Below are 19,538 nucleotides of genomic sequence, written 5' to 3'. Positions count from 1 at the left end.
CTTGGAAAGGTTATAATGAAGGTAAACTGCAAGACAGATAGCACTATGTAAAGCATATGGTCAAATGACAACAAGAAAAGAAAGAGTCAGAGTTAGGCCTCTCAGAGGGCAAAAAGAATAGTAAAGTAATGTTGGCAGTACTACAGTAGTAGACAGTCTCTAGAGTAAGGAAAAAATTTAAATTTAAAAGCCACAAAGAAAAACTAATAACAGATCCTCTTCTCCTCTCTACTTCCCACTTAATAAACTCCAATAGCTTCTTGTTGTCCATATAATCAAATACAAATCCATCTGGCATTAAAAATTCCTCAAAACCTGATTATTTTCTGTTTTTCTAGTTTTCTTATACACTATTCTCCTTCATTCACTCAACAGTCCAACCATACTAGCCTAATTGCTGTAATTCATATATTTGGCACTCTCTCTCCCACCTCTCCCATCTTCATGTCTTTGTACTGGCTGCCACCCAGGCCTTCTCTCTCCCTCTTCAATTCTACTTCTTACAGCCTCTGACAGCCCAGGGTTTGAGGAAGGGCTCCAGAGCTTCAATAATTTCCTTCAGTAGGAGATCTTTCCTGACTTCTTCCCTCTCTCCAATAACTAGTACTCTCTCTCTCTCCTAAGATTACACTAAGGGTTTAACAAATTTAATAATAGTAATATCAATTTAAGCTGAGGAGGAGAAAATCAACTTCATGTTATCTTCCAGTCTGCAGCCCTGTCCTTGCAAACAGAGGAGTTAAAAAAAATGTTAATTGAAAGGTCTTCAAATGTACTTCTTCAGTCCAGTATCCTGATAACATTTTATTTTTAAATATTTCAATTACAAAAACAAAACTACCAAAATTCTTGAGTTTATTCATCCCCAGTTTTCTTCAAGATTCAGATCTAATGCTATCTTCTGTCTAAAGTCCTTTCTGGCTCTCCAACTGATTGTATCTCAATCCCTAAACTATTTTGTATAGTATATTTATGGTTTGCCATTTCCTTCTCCAGTTCTTTTTCAGATGAGAAAACTGAGGCAAACAGGATTAAGTGACTTGCCCAGAGTCACACAACTAGTAAGCATCTGTATAGGATTTTGGTATCTAATCACATGGTTATCCAAAAATCTTACTGAAATTTTAAGCTACTAACACTTGTTTATTGGTATGAACTTAACACATATACAAGTTATCTCAGCCTTAGAATAGAAGCCCCTTATGAAAAGGAAAGAATTGTTTCACTTTTTTCTTTGCATTATGCTGCTTAGTATAGTGCCTTGAACATCCCAAAAGCTTTATGAATGCTTGTTTATTAATTGCCTGATTTTCGCTCTAATGAATAATCTCTAATACCATTGTGTAAAACTCCTTTTAAAATAATCTAAATTTTATGAATATATTTTGTTTTGATGTCACCCTCATTTCTGAATTTATCCTTCCCCTACCCATTGAGGCATTTCTTGTAAGAGAGTCAAAAAAAGAGAAGGAAAACAATGGAATTCAGCAAAACTAACATCATTTGAAAATAACATTCTAACACTACAAAATATCCCAAAGAAGAGAAGAGAAGTGCTGTTTCATACATAAGAATTTCCTGCAAACAGTGATATAGCAAATTTTAGACCAAAAGTGATAGGAGATAGACATATGAGAATGTGAAAAAGGATTGGGTCTAGAAAGTTGTGAAATTAAAAATCAAACTCAATTTAATTTAGTCACTTATTCCTTGGTCTTCTTAAGTATAAGAACTAGATTTCTTTTATTATTATTATTATTATTGAATTTTTCACTTGAGAAAAAATAGATAAAAATAATGTTAAATCAAACAATGAAAGTGTAAGATATAGAGTATCATGGTCTGTGGTTAGGAGGCAGAGAATGAGGGGGAATGGTTGAGAATAAGGGTAATCTGAATTATTTAATTAAATATCAGGGATTTTCATCAATTATTTCCAACCATTGTTTTACAATGCTCAAGGATGCCCATGCCTTTGAAAAAGATGGTGTGAATCTTGGCAAAAAGTCAAAAAATAAAACTATTACAAATGCTGTTAATATGAATTCACTTAAAGACAATGTCTCTTTGGATGAATTTTCAAGCTGGTAGAGCCTTAGAGAGCATCTGACCCATTTATCTTATGGATGGAAAAAAAATAATGGAAAACAGTGGCAATTCCCTATGGTAATACAGGGTGGGTGGATGAGGTAAAATTAGTTGCTGAACTTCCTGATTCTTGATCTTTCCAACATACCAGGCTGATTTCCTATACAAAACTTCTGAAATGATGTTGGGTTGAAGAGGGGATATTTCATAATCAAAGACTGGTTTATTGTCTGGACTTCAAAGACCTTGTGACTCAGGAGGCTATAGTCTAGACCAAGTTTGGTATATTTGAAAGCCCGAATGTTATTGCAGCAGGACAAAAATCTAAAAGTAGCTCCATCATTGTGTCCCCCATTATCATGTTACAAATTGCTTGTTTTATGGTTTTATTTTGCACATCACTGTGTTGCTGAGGTGACTTGACATGCAGTGAATTCTTATGACTAACAAGTCTGGGAAACAGCAAGAGATGGATGCCTGCTTCAGACACCTCAGGGGTAAAGCAAGCTGATCATTAGTGCTTTCTGAAACAGTTCTCCATTTAAGGATGCCTATGAAATGCCTTTTATTTTGGAAGTGACAGGGGATTCATGGCAAGGAAGCTGAGGCCACACTGGCATTGGTACAGGTGATTAAGGTAGAAAAACAATCAAAGTAGCCAGAGACTTGGGGGTGCTTGAGAGCTCAGAGATTAGGTCTATACATCTATGAACTGACCTCAATTCAAAGAAATGTTAAAATGAAGGGGTAATAGGATAAATATAAAAGAAATTTATGACAGCATCATAAATCCTTAATAAGCATATCTTTAGACAAGGAGTATGAGTATAAGTTTCAGACATAATATAAAAATTGAATTTTTCTACTGGGCAAAAAATTTGGGGGGGAGGTGAAGTAGGGCAGAATGACAGGTTTTCCTAAAGCTTCACCGACATTGAATAATAAACTGAAAGACTAGACAGGTTTCTATTTCCTTAGTATATAAAGAAAATAATTTTCTCAGTTAGAGAAGGCTGTTCTTTTTAAGGACATGAGAGCAAAATTACTTATAATATTGAAAAGAACTTTCCTATTTGTTTCAGGAAAAATTCCATCTATGTTATTCAGGTATTGCACCATAACCTCAAGAGCCCTCCCTCTCTTCCACATTACTCTCAGGCTACAAATAGGAGCCTAGATGCTTCTTCCTTGTATATTATATTGTCCTAATCATGAATCCAATCATACAGTTGTTTTCTTGGAGAAGCAGTTTGTCACAAGAGTTGAGCCATTTCTCATTTGTGTCCAACTCTTTATGATGTACTCTGCCATTTCCTTCTCTGGCTTATTTAACAGATAAGAAAACTGAGGCAAACAGGATTGAGTGACTTGCCCAGGGTCACACAGTTAAAAAGTGTCTCAGTGGAATTTGAATACAGATCTTCCTGACTTGAGGTCTTGCCCTGTATCTCTTGTGCCATCTGGCTGCCTGTGGCATAGCAGCATACTGGAACTGGAATCAGCTGTCATAGGCAATTCATTGTTGGACAAGTCAAGCTATCTCTCTGAGTCTGTTTCCTCATCTGCAAAGTGAGAATAATAATTTACACTTCTCTTACTGTGTTATTGTGAATTAAATTAGATAATGTACATAGATCCCTTTGTAAACCTTCAAGTACTATGTACATATTTATTGTGATTATTAACAGTATTATTAGTCGTTGCTAGAGTTCTTTACCAGTATTAGATCTTGTCTTATGCTGAAACATTAAAGTCCTCAATTCAAGACTGACATTCCAAAATTTCCATTGCTGGAGACTCATCTTCCTTCCCTTCTTTTAACTGCTCATTTGCTTTGCATGCAAAAAAATGCATTTCTGATCTTTGAAACCAACTTTCTTCTTCCTCTACCCAAAATCAGGCTTTGCTTTTTCAATGCTAAGATGAAAAGGTTGTATAATTGATAGCAAAGGTCTTTTCCCACTCAAATCTTTTGTATATTGCATGTACTCATTATAATATCTAGGTTTTCTATGTGAATGAGAGTGTTTTTAGAAATGCAGAATGACAAATTGTCACATTTTTTGAACTTTTAGAGAATTAAAATCGAATCTTTAAAATTAAATTTTCTAAAGGATCTTATAATTAGCCCAGGGACTATGTAGCTCAGATGGAGGTAATGCTGATAACAGAAAGTCAACAATAAGAAGAGATCCTAGTTCTATCATTATTTCTGGGTCTACCTAGAGTTGAATGATTTACTTTCTCTCTGCTTTAGTTCTTCATCTGTAAAATGGAAAGAATAGGGGAGGCAGTGAAATGAAAAATTTGAATCAGGAAAACCTTGGCTAAACAAATTCCTACAGATGAAGTATATAACCCTGGGCAAGTAATTTCACCTCATTGTTCCAGGTAATTGTAAGCAGGAAGCTGCAGAGCAAATGCTGAAATGCTTTGTTTAAGGGAGACTTATCATGAGGAATTCCCCACACTGATGAAATCCCAGATCTAATGTAGGAAATTAAAAAAAAATGGAAAGAACTAGATTATTGCATGCTTTTCTAATAATTATGCTATAATAATTTGGTCATATAAAGAAGCTGTCTTGATTACAGAAATTGTGAGAACTAAAAGTGAAATGATTGGATATGATTAAAGAAGTAAATTCAAACTATTATAGGATAGCCAAGTAATTATCATAAACCAGTTGAAAATAAGACCAAAGAAAAAAAGAAAAGGGAAATTGTATCCACCAAACTTTTAGATTAATAAAATTATTTTATATTAACTATTTAAAACATTTTGAAAAAGGAGAATGGAATTAAATGAAAAATATTCAAAGTCAAATGATGTAGTTGGGGAGTCTGTTATTTTTATGAAGGTGTTTCAACAAGTCACACAAACCAGGTATAGCAATTAGCAACCCAGCAGTGCAACTGCCAAGATATACTTTATTGTAATGTCCTTTGGGCAATGAATGAAACTCGGGCATTTCCGCTGTAGCAATTTTGTGTCCTAGAGGGATACCTTATACTTAGGAAAGCATAGAATGTAACCCTAGCATTTTGTTTTGTGAAAAGAGAATAGAAAGGAAAAGGAGAGAGAGTTCATCCAAAAGTCACTCACAAGACCCTGTGGCTCAGGAGTCCTACAAAGATTTAGAAATTCCTTGGAAAGAACTTTGGGTGACTGAACACCATTTTGATAAATGGTTTCACTCCAAGAGTGGAAAGGTGCTAAGTAACAGATTGAAGACATTTGGTGATAAGGTTGTTACCTGATCCCTCATGTTCTAAAGGAACTGCTAAATGACTTTAAAGTATCAACAGAAACAGGTTGGAGGATCATCATCACACTGATGATACAGATCAAAGACTGGGTGATATGTACTCCAGCCCCCTCATTGTACAACTGAGACACAGGGAGGTTAAAGTGACTTGCACAAGGCTACCTAGATAGGAAGTGAAAGAGGCAGAATTTGACCACAGGTTCTCTTAATTCCCACTCACTATTTTTTTTCCATTGGATGAAGGAGAGGGTAAGTTTGTGAAGAATACTCTGCTTACATCCTTTTCAGAAGTTTGACTGAATATACATTTGTTGGAGTCTGGATAAACTTATGGTTCCTGGGAATCTAATCTGTTTCCATTTAACAAATTTTCTAAGCCCTAGTCCCACTTTCTCCTTCTGTCTGATAATTCTTTCCTTCTTCCTAGTTGTTTTTTTTCTTTCCCTATCTCCAAGGAATTCTCTACAATTAGAACCTTCTAAAGATCAAAACTTCCAGTTATATAACTATTGACTTCTACCATCATTTGACCTCACAGGTAGGAAATCAATCAGAACTTTTTGAAAGCCAAGAGAATATTACACAGTAAGAACAATATTTTTTAAAAAATAAATGAGTGAAAAATTCTTCTTGATAATTATAAACACCCAAATTAACTCCAAAGGACACATAAAGGAAGACACTATTAGCATCCAGAAAAAAAACTAACAAATAGTAGTATGTATAAAATGGTTTTATGTATGTATTTGTGCCTAATGCCAGTCACCTGGGGGGGGGGAGGAAGGAAAAAGAAAAAGAAAAAAAAGAAAATTACTTGATAACTTTAGAACATTTAAAAGGAATAGCAAGTTGTACATAATAGATTGCAGTGTCTTATGCAATTATCCTTTTCTCTATTCTATCTTATGTAAATGCCAGTTTTATTTCTTAAGTTCAAAATAAATTTTAAAAAAGAATGAAAGCTCCTTAATACATAGACTATCTTGTTTGCTTATATCAATGTCCCTAGAATTTAATATAGTGCCTGGAACATAATAAATGTTTCATTAAAAAAAAAGATTAAATGAGAAAAAAACATTGTGGAATTTACAAGGAAGATCTTAGTGTAGCATTTGTCAAGTTCTCTGTGCATTCTCTTGAAAGAAATTCCTGAATTCCCTTTACTTGAAACATAATAGCATCTTGACATCTCTAATTATGTCATTTCTCTGCCCTTCCATTTCCCATTTAGAAATATCATCCCCACTCCCCTCACCCAAATGAAGGGTGTCAATCTTGGCTTCAATGTGCAGAATTCACAGGCTGCTTTAATTTGGAATTTCAGCTACTGCTCCAGTGTTGGGGTAAGATGCTACTATAGTGTCCTTCCCCTGAGATCCAGCCTTCCTTTTTGGTGATATTTTGGTGTCTTCAGCCAGGTCACTTTGTCTTCCCATAGACATATTAAATAAAAGTGTTTTAGGTCTCTACTAAATTTTTATTCTCTGCAATGGACTCCAATAGAGTGTTAAATATATGTTTAGCATTGCATGATGGAAGACCAATACTGCTAAAAACAAATGGTCTGTTTAATCTTTCTCCTGGTTATCATCAAAGCAAAATTAAATCTAGCAATATTTACTGTGGGCCAACCAGATCCTGAACACTGTGCTAGGTGTGGAGGAGGTGGGAGGTTATAAAGTGTAGAAAAGATCTGCATCTGCCTTAATGGAAGTAGCACAGGAAAGAGATAAAACTTGGCCATAGCTAGTTAATGATATACAACCCTATATGCTAAGTATTAGAAAAAGATGTGAGAAACAAAATCCTATACAAAGTCTGAATAAACATTTAAAGGATCAAGAAAAACATCATAGCACAGGTGGGGACAAGAATGGCTGAAGAGAGTAGCTGGCCTGGCTGGGGTAGAATTCTCAGAGAGAATTAGAGAAAGACAAGGTAATGCCAAATTGTAGAAGGCCTTCATTGATGGTCCAGGCTGCAAATTCCCTTCTCCCTTGCTTAGTATGAGCTATGCAATAGACTTGCTTCAAGAAGCTTCATATTAAGATAACAGAATTTATGAAAATGAAAAAAAAATTAAGAAAAACATGGAAATTCTTATTTAACTTAATGGTGAGAATAGGTAGGTTTTTCACAATTCACACAATCTGATTTTTATAGCTTATGGTCCTCTTAAGGGAAGATGTTTTTAACATGTTTTTATCTCTTAAACTTTCTAGCACAGTGGTTTTACTTACCCATAGTAGGTGCTTAATACAAATTGTTAAATAGATTGATTTGACTGTCTGAAATTACTAGAATTTGATATATTCCTTAGAGTAATTTAATAGAAAGCTGTTAAAATATTATAGCCCAGAAATAGAAGATACTTAACCTGAGAAGTTTCCTAAAATATTTACTATAATACAATATAACAGAAAATTTAATATATTTTTCTAGGAAGGCTAATACCTCCCCTACCAATATTATCACTAATTTAGCCTATATGTTTTTGTTTGTACATAGCTATTTATTGAAAGTTGGATTGAAGGGGCAGCTAGGTGGCCCAGTGGATAGAGCACTGGGCCTGGACTTAGTAGGACCTGAGTTCAAATGTGACCTCAGACACTTAAATAATTACCTAGCTGTGAGACCTTGGGCAAGTCATTTAACCCCGTTGCCTTGCAAAAAAAAACCAGTTAGATTTAAGGGAGGGCATAATAATAATATTCCAATTAGAATGTGAACTCATTAAGAGCAGGAATTTTTATTTTGATATTCTTTATATCCCAAGTATTTAGAACAGTGGCTAGCAGAAAAAAACCTGCTTATTGACTTGATTTTAGTTGAGAAGAGGTTCATAGGTGTTCCAAGACTGGATAAGAAGTCTGTGACTCACAAAAAAATTTTTAAGAACTCTTTTTGTGTGTGTGTGTGAGACAATGGGGTTAAATGGCTTGCCCAAGTTCCTACAGCTAGGTAACTGTTAAGTGTCTGAGGCCACATTTGAACTCAGGCACTCCTTATTCCAAATTCTTAAAAGGAAAGTGGTACCCCAAGAAAATAGAACTGAAACTTATGTGATTCTAAGATTCTAGAAATTTAATAAAACTTTGAAGGGGTAAATGTCCCCAGCACATGGAAAGATCTAGGCCTTGAGAAACCATGAATGCAAGGGGCACTTGAGAGTCTTACTAAATAGGGTGAACACCTACACAGAAAGTGGGAAGAAGGCAATGACATGATTAACTCCCCAATTTTGTATAGAGACCAACCTTTTTAATATACTTAGAAAAGTACAACCTTCAGATCAACTTCATTTCCACTTTATGCCAACTGCTAGTTGATGATCTTCCTAAACAAGACTATATTTTACCATTGTAGATATAGTCTAATTCTCAGATGAGCCCTATGACTTCAAATTCCCAGTGGAGGAAGATCCCTCCAAAAATATTCTGGATTTTCTGGTAGTTTTGCTAACAAACTATTTGTTGCCTAATTTCTTTTGGAACAAAAACCATCTTCCAGTTCATATTTTTGGAACTACTATTCAACCTAACAAAAAAATTAGACCTATTTTTCAAAACAGTTTAGTTCATCATCCAAACATTATAAACATTTCTCATCTGGGATTCTTTCCATCAATTGGATACTAATGTTCTAGAATGAGACACTTCATAAATCCCAAAACATAAGAGCCAGTAAAGACCTTGGAGATCCTCAGCCTTTCCTGCAATAGGTTTTACCTTGATAGATGAGGAAAACTAAGTTAAGAGTTTCAGTTTCTTGCCAAAGGTCACACAGGGCTTTGGTATACATAAAGTAAGAAGAAGAAGAAGAAAAAAACTTATTTTGGTCATTTTACTAAGCAAAATAAATTTAATAAAATAGGGATTAGCCATTCTAATAATAGTCTGCTTCTAGTAGTGGAGATCCAAAGTGATCTGCTACATAAACATATCCTCCATAAACATTAATTAAATAGAGATTCTTACCTTGATCTTCTGAAGAGACTGGTGACCTAGAAGGAGATAACAAAGTTTGATAAATTTTTCATAGCTAATAGTGATAACAATAAACATAATACAGTATTGGTAACATTTGCATTTTGTTTTTATTTTGTAGTCAAGAATATATAGTAGGATTCCCAACAGGAATATGAATTTTTACTTCTGGGTTGTTCCCAGACATTGTAGTCCCTATGATCTACTTGGGGTTAGGAGGGAGAAGGAGAATCAGTGAACCTTTCTGGAGGAAGAAAAGACAAGGGAATAACAGTTTGGGAGGGTGGGAACTACAGAAGATTCACTATTATATCCAACCCAATCTCATGCTCATAACCATAAAATCAGAGAGCCATTTAGAGAACAGCTCACATACTGTAAGGAGTTGGAAGAAGTTTTAAATCATATGGAGATAACGTGGTAGAGTGAACAGAGAATGGGAAGACCTAGATTCAAGATCTGTCTCAAGGCAATATGACTTTCAATGATCCAGGCAACAGTGGAAAGAGAATTGAGTAGAAATAGAAAAGGTTCAAATCCCATATCTAATGTTGAATATTTTTGTGTCCTTGGACAAACTACTTAACATCTCTGGGCTTCAGTTTCTTAATCCCTACAATGAGGAGGTTGAATTAGATAGTCATTCAGCTTTAAATCTAGGACTCCTGACACTAAAGGGCTATGGATCAGTGATAGAAATATCTATAGCATGAGTTCTTCATACCAATGAAATCAGAAGTCAAAATATTGTTTAATCTATTTAAACAAAAATGTATGTAGAATATTATTCCTAGAGGCACTGAAATTTTGTAAGGTGTCCATCCCATGGGGAGGGGTAATGCAGGTCTAATTACTCCCATTTTTAAGATGGAAAAAAACAGAGGTCTAGGTAAAGTGAATTGCTGAGAGTCACATGAATTCTAAGAACTAGCACCTATACCACAAGTCTACTGTCATGCTACCATACCATACAGTCTCTTATAGGAAAGATAGTTCATAGCACCAAAGATTTGGAAGGAACCTGGAGAAGTTACTTAATCTATTCTCTAGACTCCTGAGAAGCTACACTTAGTTCTCAGCTGTGAAAGTTATATGCTGGCTAAAAAGTCCATAGGCTAGGAGAAATCAGGGCAGGCCTACTGAGAAACAGGCAACAGAAATAAGGGAAAGGCATTTGACTCTGCCTTCCACCTCTTTTTCTTAGCCTGGATATTCATTGCTCTAAAAGGACTAGGGTTAGAGATTTCTCCATCTCCAACCCTATTCTTATGTCCAAGAAAAAACTGCTTTCACTTCCAATTCCTACCTTTATTTATACTCTTATTATACTTTTAATTTTAATTTCAATTAATTGATTTTTTATTTTTTCTTATTATTTGTTATTATGCTGTTATATATTTTCATAACAAATAATATATATTATATTCACTTATACTCTAATTTTAATTAATTACTTCTTGACACGAAGTACTCATCTTAAAGTTGCTTAAGCAACAAAAATATCCCAGAAAGTATCTGTTATAACAGTGAAAAGACCTGGAAAGTGAAGAGTATTTTAAGAATAATAATAATAGATGAAAAACAAAGAGAGATAAAAGAAGAGATTTGGTTCCTTAAGCTACACAGGGCACTGAACATTTCAAAACTTTCTTCTTCCTGATACTTCCTCTGCAATGTGAAGATTGAAGAGATCTTGAAAAGTGTTGTCTTCATTCTTGAAAGTGTAGTCTGTTCTTTTCTGCAAACCTATCCACTCATGCTTCTTAAAGAGAGATATATTTAAGAGTGGTTTAATTTTTCAAGCTAAAGCAGCACTATTTCAAGGATGATTTCATGATTTCAAAACTGAGCTCAAAGATGTATCTTTCTATGTATCACTCTATATGGTACATACAAATTAGTGAATTAATGAAGGATCTGTGACCAATTCTCACAAAGGTTATAAATAAGAAAAATCAAATGCATGGCTCAAATTATTCTAGTAAAGAAGGAAGCACTAGGGCAGAGTTTTTTTTTCCTGTGTAAAATTAAAAGCAAAAGATTATCATTCAGTCTGAAAAATGCCAGATGGTCCCTTTAATGTCTCAGAGGGATGTATTCTGGTCTGTATCTAGCAACTAGGAGAGAACTATCAATTTCAGAGTTTTGGCAAATACTATGACGTGTTTCTATGTTGAATGTCTTCCACACTCTTGTGACTGGTGGAATGTGGACCCAGATGCAATGCTTCAACCCTCACTCTGCATTTTACCTTTAACAAAAAATGGATGACACATGGATGAGACTAACAAGGACTGTGAATCAGGCACCATTATTACAAATGCACATTGAAGAGATTACATGGGATTTGGAGCATGAGAGAGATCAGCTACAGAATTTAAAAATAGAATAAAGTTCTCAGAAAAGTTAAAATTTGGATTCTACCACCAAATATTCTCCAATTGAACAGATGAGGAATCAATGAAGTTTCACCACTTTTTTTTAATTTGTCCTATCCCCTAAGAGTGATTATCCCATAGGATCACAGAATAATGGATTTAGAATTGAAAGAAACCTTAGAAGCCATTGAATCCAGTTTATTTTTATAGAAAAGGAAAGTAAGGAACAGAAGGTCTAGTCTTTAACCCTCTTTTCTTCTTTCTCTACACTTTTTCTTGGAAAACTCATCCACCACAGCTCCTTTTATAAACTCTACTAGAGTGATTTTCAGCTGTGACATCTCTCCCAAATTTTAGTTCCACATTTCTAACTGCTTAAAGAAAATATCTACTTGGCTGATCCACTGTTAACCCAAATATAATATATCTAATTTTGAGCTCATACTCTTTCCCTAAAATCTGACTCCTGATTTCCCTGTTTTTACCTATAGTGCTGTCTTTCTCTCCTGGTTTTATTCAGTCTTGAATTCTTGAAATTATAAATGAAATTGGAAGGGGTTCATAGTAATTTTGAATAGTCAAAAGACTAAATTTTAACAAAAGTTAGGGAAAAAAGAAATGAGAAAATGTAGCGTATCTTGACTTTCAATAATGCTTTTTTAATTCTTTCTGATCTTTGATTCTCATTCTTTAACTAGTAAGTTTGGCTTTGAAAAAAACCTTGATATTTGGGACTAACAGTAGGGTAAAAACTCAGTTCTCTGACTTTCTACCTATCCTCATTCTACAGTCTTTCAAAATTAAAGCTCTGTTGGGTATATAAAAGAAAAAATTCCATTTGCAATAAAAATTCCTAAAGTATATATTCCAACTCTGGGACTTTAGTATTCCTTTGGGGAAAAAAGTCAACTTTAAAAGTAGAAGGCTAGAATTGTTTCATACAATCACTGCAACAAAAGACCTGATGGTCATAGACAACTATTGGCTCAACATAAAACAACAATTTATTGGTCAATTTAACTTTAAATAATGAGGCTTATTTTCATTTATGGTCTACAGATTCAGTTTCATTACTCTGTAATAAGACAATGCATATAAAAGGAATACAGCACACAAAAATGCAGGTCAGTCTCCTTTGCAAAGCAATTACTGAGCATTATCTAAAGCTTTTCTATGTTCTGTTTGAAACCTATACCTAAATTAATATAGGGAACCTTAAGAGAAAGCAGTAATAAAATAATATTAAATTTATATTGATCTATAATATACTGATCTGTCTATCAGGTCTACCATTTGGACAGATGCAACTTTTTGGTCCACATCTAAGTGATAGCTAGATTGTTTCTGAATCACTTTTGATTTCTCTCCCATCCCTTCATTACTAAACCTCCCAAATCTTGATATACTCACATACCCATTTAAGACAAACAGGTATCTTTCCAAAGTTCAAATAAACTCACTAGATGGGAGAAAAGGTTGTTAGTTTTTGGTAGGGAACAGAAATTGAATCACTAAATAGTTAAGTAGGGGCTTTGAAGAAGAAAATGGATAACAGAGAGGGAAGAGGTAGGAGAAGATTAAGGAGAAATCCAAGGGGGAGCATCTGTCTGTGAGGTAAAAACTCAGGTTAGGAGGAACTGAGCAATAGCCAGGATTGTTGAGCCCTTCCTCCCTCTTTACCTACTTTACATCAGTGCCTTCTTAGTGAGAATTAATTTATCATTTATCATAGGTCAAATGATATAGAATTACAAGAGACCTTAGAGAACTCCTCATTTTATAGATGAAGAAACTAAAGGATAAAGATTTTAAATAACACAGTGAATCAGCAACTTAGACAATAGTCAATAGGATTCTCTGATTATAAATATAGTGCTCTTCTCAATACACCCTTATCATGTTAGTTCTTGCAAAGATTGGGTACTTAGGGAATGAGATACAGGAAAGTTAATTCCATTCATGGGGTTGGAGGAAGCACACCACAGTGAAGTAAAAAATGTGGACAATAATAATCTCTTTAAGAGGAAGGACTCCATTGTGAGGGTTGGGGAAGGGAGGTGGAAATAGCAAGAAGGTAGTAATTTGTAATATGCTTCTCTATTGTTTTAAATTTTACTATGCTTTTATCCAATCTAATTAAATTGGGACTCATTCTAAACGTGAAGTGGAATGAATGACTAAAGTAACATCCTGGGCCTGGGAAAAGGAAAAGTCATGTGCTATATGTGGAAGCAAAGCCAAATGAGTCTTTAATCATAAAAGATACATATTCTTAGCTAAAGAGCTTGGGGAAATAAGAGGGTAGAGTGATTAATAGCTAGGTGCCCCAGGGTCCCTTTTGCAGTTTGACAAGACCCAGACCTCACTACTATTACAATAATAATAGCTGGCATTTATATAGGATTTTTAAACACAATTTCATTTGATCTATAGAACCAGGACTCAATTTTTAACTTTTGAAAGCAAAGAGGGGGGGAGGAAGAGGTGTCACAATATATTGATTGCTTCTTAGGGCCTGAGGACAGAGAAATCACCTAGCTTCCTACCAGCACATTCTGAATCTATTCAGCCAAATAGGCACATTATTCATGAAGACAAAAGCCCCAGGAGAAGGGCTGTGCTTCTTTGTAACATAGCTTTGAAAAAAATCAATAAACCTGGCACTGAAACAGTTGGCATTGTGACTATTTAAAGCAGACTGGTTACTATTTCAGACCACAGTCTGAAGTGTAATGCCTTGCCATTAGTTTTATTTGTGATACATGCTTCTCTTTAGTGATAGCCAAGCTCTAAATCTGTTCTGAAAGAATTCCTGTTACTAGAATAAAACTATTCCACTTTTTAGAAAAAAAATCTCAGCTTTTCTGGATTTCTGGTTTTTCTGAATTTAATATTTTTTCCCTGTGTTTAGTTTTAATCCAAGAAAATTTAGAAGCTGCATAATTTAGCACGGTTCTCTCAGCTTTGTTACAAGAGAGTTTCTATACAATATCCATCCTTGGAGATTTTAACGAAGAGGACAAATATTCATATATTTATTCAAGTTTAGGTGTTATCTTGCCTGGAGCCTAGGAATGAACTAAATGACCTCTGCAGATCATGCCCATAGTTCATCTTTTTCTTCTTCAGAATCATTCTATAGTATCATACTCTAGGAATAGAAAAATAAAATCGGGTGAAATGGTCATTCTAAAGTACAACCCAAAATGAACTTAGAAAAGACACTGTTAGGAAAAGAGCCAAGAAGGTACTATACCAGGGATCAACATTCTTCTTTGGAACAGACACATCAAGTGCAAAATTTTAGTAAACCCATTCCTTTTAGAGCAGTTATTATAACTGAGGGTAAAAGTTTATGAGCTAATCCTACATATTTGTAAAAATTCACAAGCAGAATAGAGACATCCTCCTCTTTCTATACACAGACACTAAGTCAAGATTGAAAATAGAATCTAGAGGAAGGTAGAAATAATGGCAAATATGAAATAGATATTCTGGAAATTGGTAGAGGTCAAAAAAATAGAAATATTCCATGTTGGAGTGTGGAAAGATAAGAACATCAATGCATTATTAGTGAAGTTGTAAAATGAACCAACTATTCTGTTAAGCAATTTGAAATCTTAGTAAGAAAGTAAATGAAATGAGCATGCCTATGATGTAGAGAATTGTGAATTAGCAGAAACAAAATCTGCCATATGGGTGGAGGTTCCCTTCTGCCTCCCTTGGACACTGTTGATTTTACCCTGTCTCCCCTTAACCCTTTTGTTTGTATCTTACCCCCCATTTCCCCACCTTCACCTAACCTTGGCCTATACACTTGGGTGGGTAGGAAATGATGTGTTAAAATTGGACATTAAATACCTTGTGACAGGAAGGACCAGCATGTAGCTTGTTATTGGAAGTTACATGCTCCCAGGTGTAAAAGATGACTCCCAAGCACCACCCTCTGTCTAGCCTACAATGGGGGGTTTTTAACAGGAAGCACCATTTCTTTAACTTTCTTGCTTCTTCTGGCCTCCCATCCAGAAGGATGAGCTTTTCCTCTGGCTCTTACTTAAACCATGTGGAGCTCCATGGGCTTCACCATGAGGCCTAGTTAACCCAAGCCTCATGGTTGCCTTCTCTCTCTCTCTCTCTCTCTCTCTCTCTCTCTCTCTCTCTCTCTCTCTCTCTCTCTCGACTTCAGCTGAGCCTACCAGATGACCTGCCAAGATGAATCAGCAATCCACATGGTCTTTTTCCTTAAACTCTTCTTAACTTTCCTATCACTTTCTTATATACTGTAACTTCTTTTAATAAACCTCTATTTTCTTTTACATCTGCATTCCTGGGTCAAAAGTGTGATTCTTCACAGTGGATAATTGAAGGCAAGCTACTACACCTGTAGACTTAGAGATTCAACCATTAGGCATATCCCAAGGAGGTCAAAGACAGAAGAGAAAGTTTAACCTACTATGATATATCCAAAAAATGCCATCTTTATTGTGTTAGAGAACTGGAAACAAACTGCATGATCACAAATTTAGGAATGACCAAATGCAGCAAATGAATCTATTTTTATATGTCCTTTGGGGCTGCCAAATATACATGGAAAGATTCTAGACATTTAATGGAATAAAATATAATATACGGAATGACAAATATGAAGAATTAAGAGAACCTTAGCATGATTTACATGAATTGTTACAAAATGAAATAAGATTTGGTGTACAAAATGGAAATTCTTTTTGGGGGGGATTTTATATTTAATATTTATTTATTCTCATTTTTTACAAATAATTTTTTTATGCATTAATAAAATATTCTTATTTAAGAGTAAACAAAATCCCCCCTCCCCCCAAAAAATATAGACTCACTTGAGTGATAAAGTAAAGGGGAGAGAAAAAAATTAAAATAAAAAAATAACAGTAATAACTGTAGGTATGGCCAGGTGGCACAGTGGACGGAGCAGCAGCCCTGGAGCCGGGAGCACCCAAGCCCATATCTGGCCCCGTGCACCCAACAATCACCGAGCTGCGTGACATGCAAGCCACCCCAAACCCACTGCCCTGCAAAAAGCAAAAAAAGGGGGGGGGGAAAGACCTAAAATAAAATAAAATAGTAATAATAGTAGGTGCAGCTGGGTGGCAGACAGAGCATTGGCCCTTGAGCCAGGAGCACTCAGGTCCAAATCAGGCCTCAGACACCCAATGATCACCCTACTATGTGGCCCCAGGCAGGCCACCCAGCCCCATTTGCCCTGTACCCCCCCAAAAATAATAATAATAAAAAATGTGCTTCAGTCTTTGTTCCAACACTACCAACTCTGTTGCAGGTAGATCACATTCTTTATAAGTCCATTGCAAAAGTTACTTTCATATTTTTCTCCCATTGCCATTGCTGATCACAACTCCCTCCTTTCATATTTCTCCACTACCATGTACTATATTTTCTCTCTCCTTTCACTCTGACTCTGCTGTAGGGTAGCTGAATGGCTCAGCAGATAGATCCCTGGCCCTGGGGCCAAGAGGCCCCGTGCCCCCATACCACCCCTTAAGCCCAGCATCCACCTGGCCCTATGGTCCCAGACAGGCCATCCAATCCCAGCCCCTTGCAAGAAGCAAAAAAGAAAATGTGTTATATCTGACCACTCTCCCCCCATGGTCCATCCTCTCCTCCATCACTCACATCCCCCCTTCCCCCTGTCCCCCCACTTCTTACTCCAGATGTCTATACTCCATTGAGTATATATGCTGTTTCCTCTCCTAGCCACCTCTGATGAGAGGGAAGATTCCCTCATTCCCCCTTGCCTTCCCCCCTTCCATATCATTGCAATAGCTCACTGTAATAAAGAAAAATATTATTATATGAAATATCTTGACCTATTCCCCCTCTCCTTTTTCTTTCTCCCATTACATTTCCCTTTATTCTATTGACTCCATTTTTACACCATATTTTATCTTCAAATTCAGCTTTCTCCTGTGCTTCATCTATAAAAGCTCCTTCTACCTGCTCTATTAACTGAGAAGGTTCATATGAGTATTATCAGTGTCATTTTTCTATGCAGGAATACATACAGTTCATCATCATTAAGTCCCTCATATTTTCCCCTTCTCCTCCAATCTCCATGCTTCACCTGAGTCCTGTATTTGAATATCAAACCTTCTGTTCAGCTTTGGCCATTCCAACAGGAATTTGAAATTCCCCTGGTTCATTGAAAGTCCATCTTTTTCCCTGAAGAGGACATTCAGTTTTGCTGGGTAGTTAATTCTCAGTTGCATTCTAAGCTCTTTTGCCTTCCAGTATATTATATTCCAAGCCCTACGAGCTTTTAATGTAGTTGCTGCTAAGTCCTGTGTGATCCTGACTGCAGTTCGATGATATTTGAATTCTGTCCTTCTGGAGGCTTGTAATATTTTCTCTTTGCCTTGGGAGTTCTGGAGCTTGGCTATAATATTCCTGGGGGTTGGTTTTTGGGATCTCTTTCTCAGGGGAATCAGTGGATTCTCTCCATTTCTATTTTGCCCCATGCTTCTAGGATATCAGGGCAATTTTCCTGTACTAATTCTTTGAAAATGATGTCAAGGCTCTTTTCCTGATCAAGACTTTTAGGTATCCCGATAATTTTTAAATTATCTTTCCTAAATCTGTTTTCCATATCAGTTGTTTTTTTCAATGAGATGTTCTATATTTTCTTCTAATTTTTCATTCTTTTGGTTTTGAAGTATTGAGTCCTGATTTCTTGCAAATTCAGCAATTTCCCTGAGTTCTGTGCTTTGTCTGAAGGATTTGTTTTCCTCAGAGAGCTTTCTTATCTCTTTTTCCATCTGGCCAATTCTGCTTTTTAAAGCATTCTTCTCCTCAATAACTTTTTGAACTGTTTTATCCATTTGACCGAAGCTGGTTTTTAGCATGCTGTTTTCTTCAGCATTTTTTGGATTTCCTTGACTAAGCTGCTGACTTCATTTTCATATTTTTCCTGCATCTCTCTCATTTCTTTTCCCAGTTTTTCTTCTAACTCCCTCATTTGATTTTCAAAGTCTTTTTTGAGCTCTGTCATAGCCTGAGCCCAATTTCTGTTTTTCTTGGAGTCTTTAGATGCAGGAGCTTGTGCTTCCTCATCTTCAGACTGAGTGTTTTGATCCTTCTTGGGCTCATATACAAAATATTTCTCAATGGTGTTCCTCTTTTTTTTCTCTGCTTGCTCATTTTCCCAGCCTAAGCCTGTTTTGGGGGGTGCTTCCTTGTGGGATACTCCCACAAGGGTCTCAGTGTGTGAGGCTCTGTCCTCCCTCCTGGTCTGTGAATGACCATACGCGCCCCACCTCTGCCACGAGGCTGAGGTGAGGGGGGCCTGCTGTTCTATAGGGGGCCTAGACTATGATCAGGATCTTAATGTGGTCAGAACCCCAGAGTCCTGTTCCAGGGACAGAGGACAGAGCCTGGCAGTTTCTCTTCACTCCCCTCCCTAGGTTCAATGGGCTCATGCCCTGGGGGCTCCTGCTTATTGGCTCTGATTGCTTCTGTTTCCTGGATCTGAACTGCCTTGGCCAAGCTGCTCACTGTGTGCCCCGTTGTTTCCCCAATTTGTGCCTGCTGCTCCCCGGGGTGCAAGTCAGGAGATTCCCCCGCTGCTGTGAGCCATGGCTCCCAGCACCCTGGGGCTGCCTCCGGGAGGCTGAAGTTCTTTCGCTCTGGCAGGCCACCCCTCTGGTGGGCCACCTCTCCAACCCCAGGGAGCAAAGCCTTTCTGCTCTTTTCCAGGTTACCATGAGAGAACTGCCTCACTGGGTCCCTCTGTGGGTTCTGTCTCTCGAAAATTTAGTTAGAGTCCTTAGT

At 36.3% G+C, this 19,538-nt stretch overlaps 1 protein-coding gene across 6 annotated transcripts in view; it reads right to left on the bottom strand.

Moving 5' to 3' along the window:
* The window catches only part of DGKI (diacylglycerol kinase iota), a 592,236-nt gene that overhangs the window by 54,183 nt on the left and 518,515 nt on the right, over positions 1–19,538 (bottom strand). For all 6 annotated transcript variants that reach the window (XM_074193600.1, XM_074193597.1, XM_074193602.1 and 3 more), the window contains one exon: positions 9,334–9,359. In XM_074193600.1, coding sequence (XP_074049701.1) covers positions 9,334–9,359 — 26 coding nt within the window. The remainder of the gene's footprint in view (positions 1–9,333; positions 9,360–19,538) is intronic.

Source organism: Macrotis lagotis, chromosome 7, assembly GCF_037893015.1.
Source record: "Macrotis lagotis isolate mMagLag1 chromosome 7, bilby.v1.9.chrom.fasta, whole genome shotgun sequence".
Lineage (NCBI taxonomy): Eukaryota > Metazoa > Chordata > Mammalia > Peramelemorphia > Peramelidae > Macrotis > Macrotis lagotis.
Note: the sequence above shows the minus strand (reverse complement) of the source record. Positions and strands in the feature narration are given on the sequence as shown.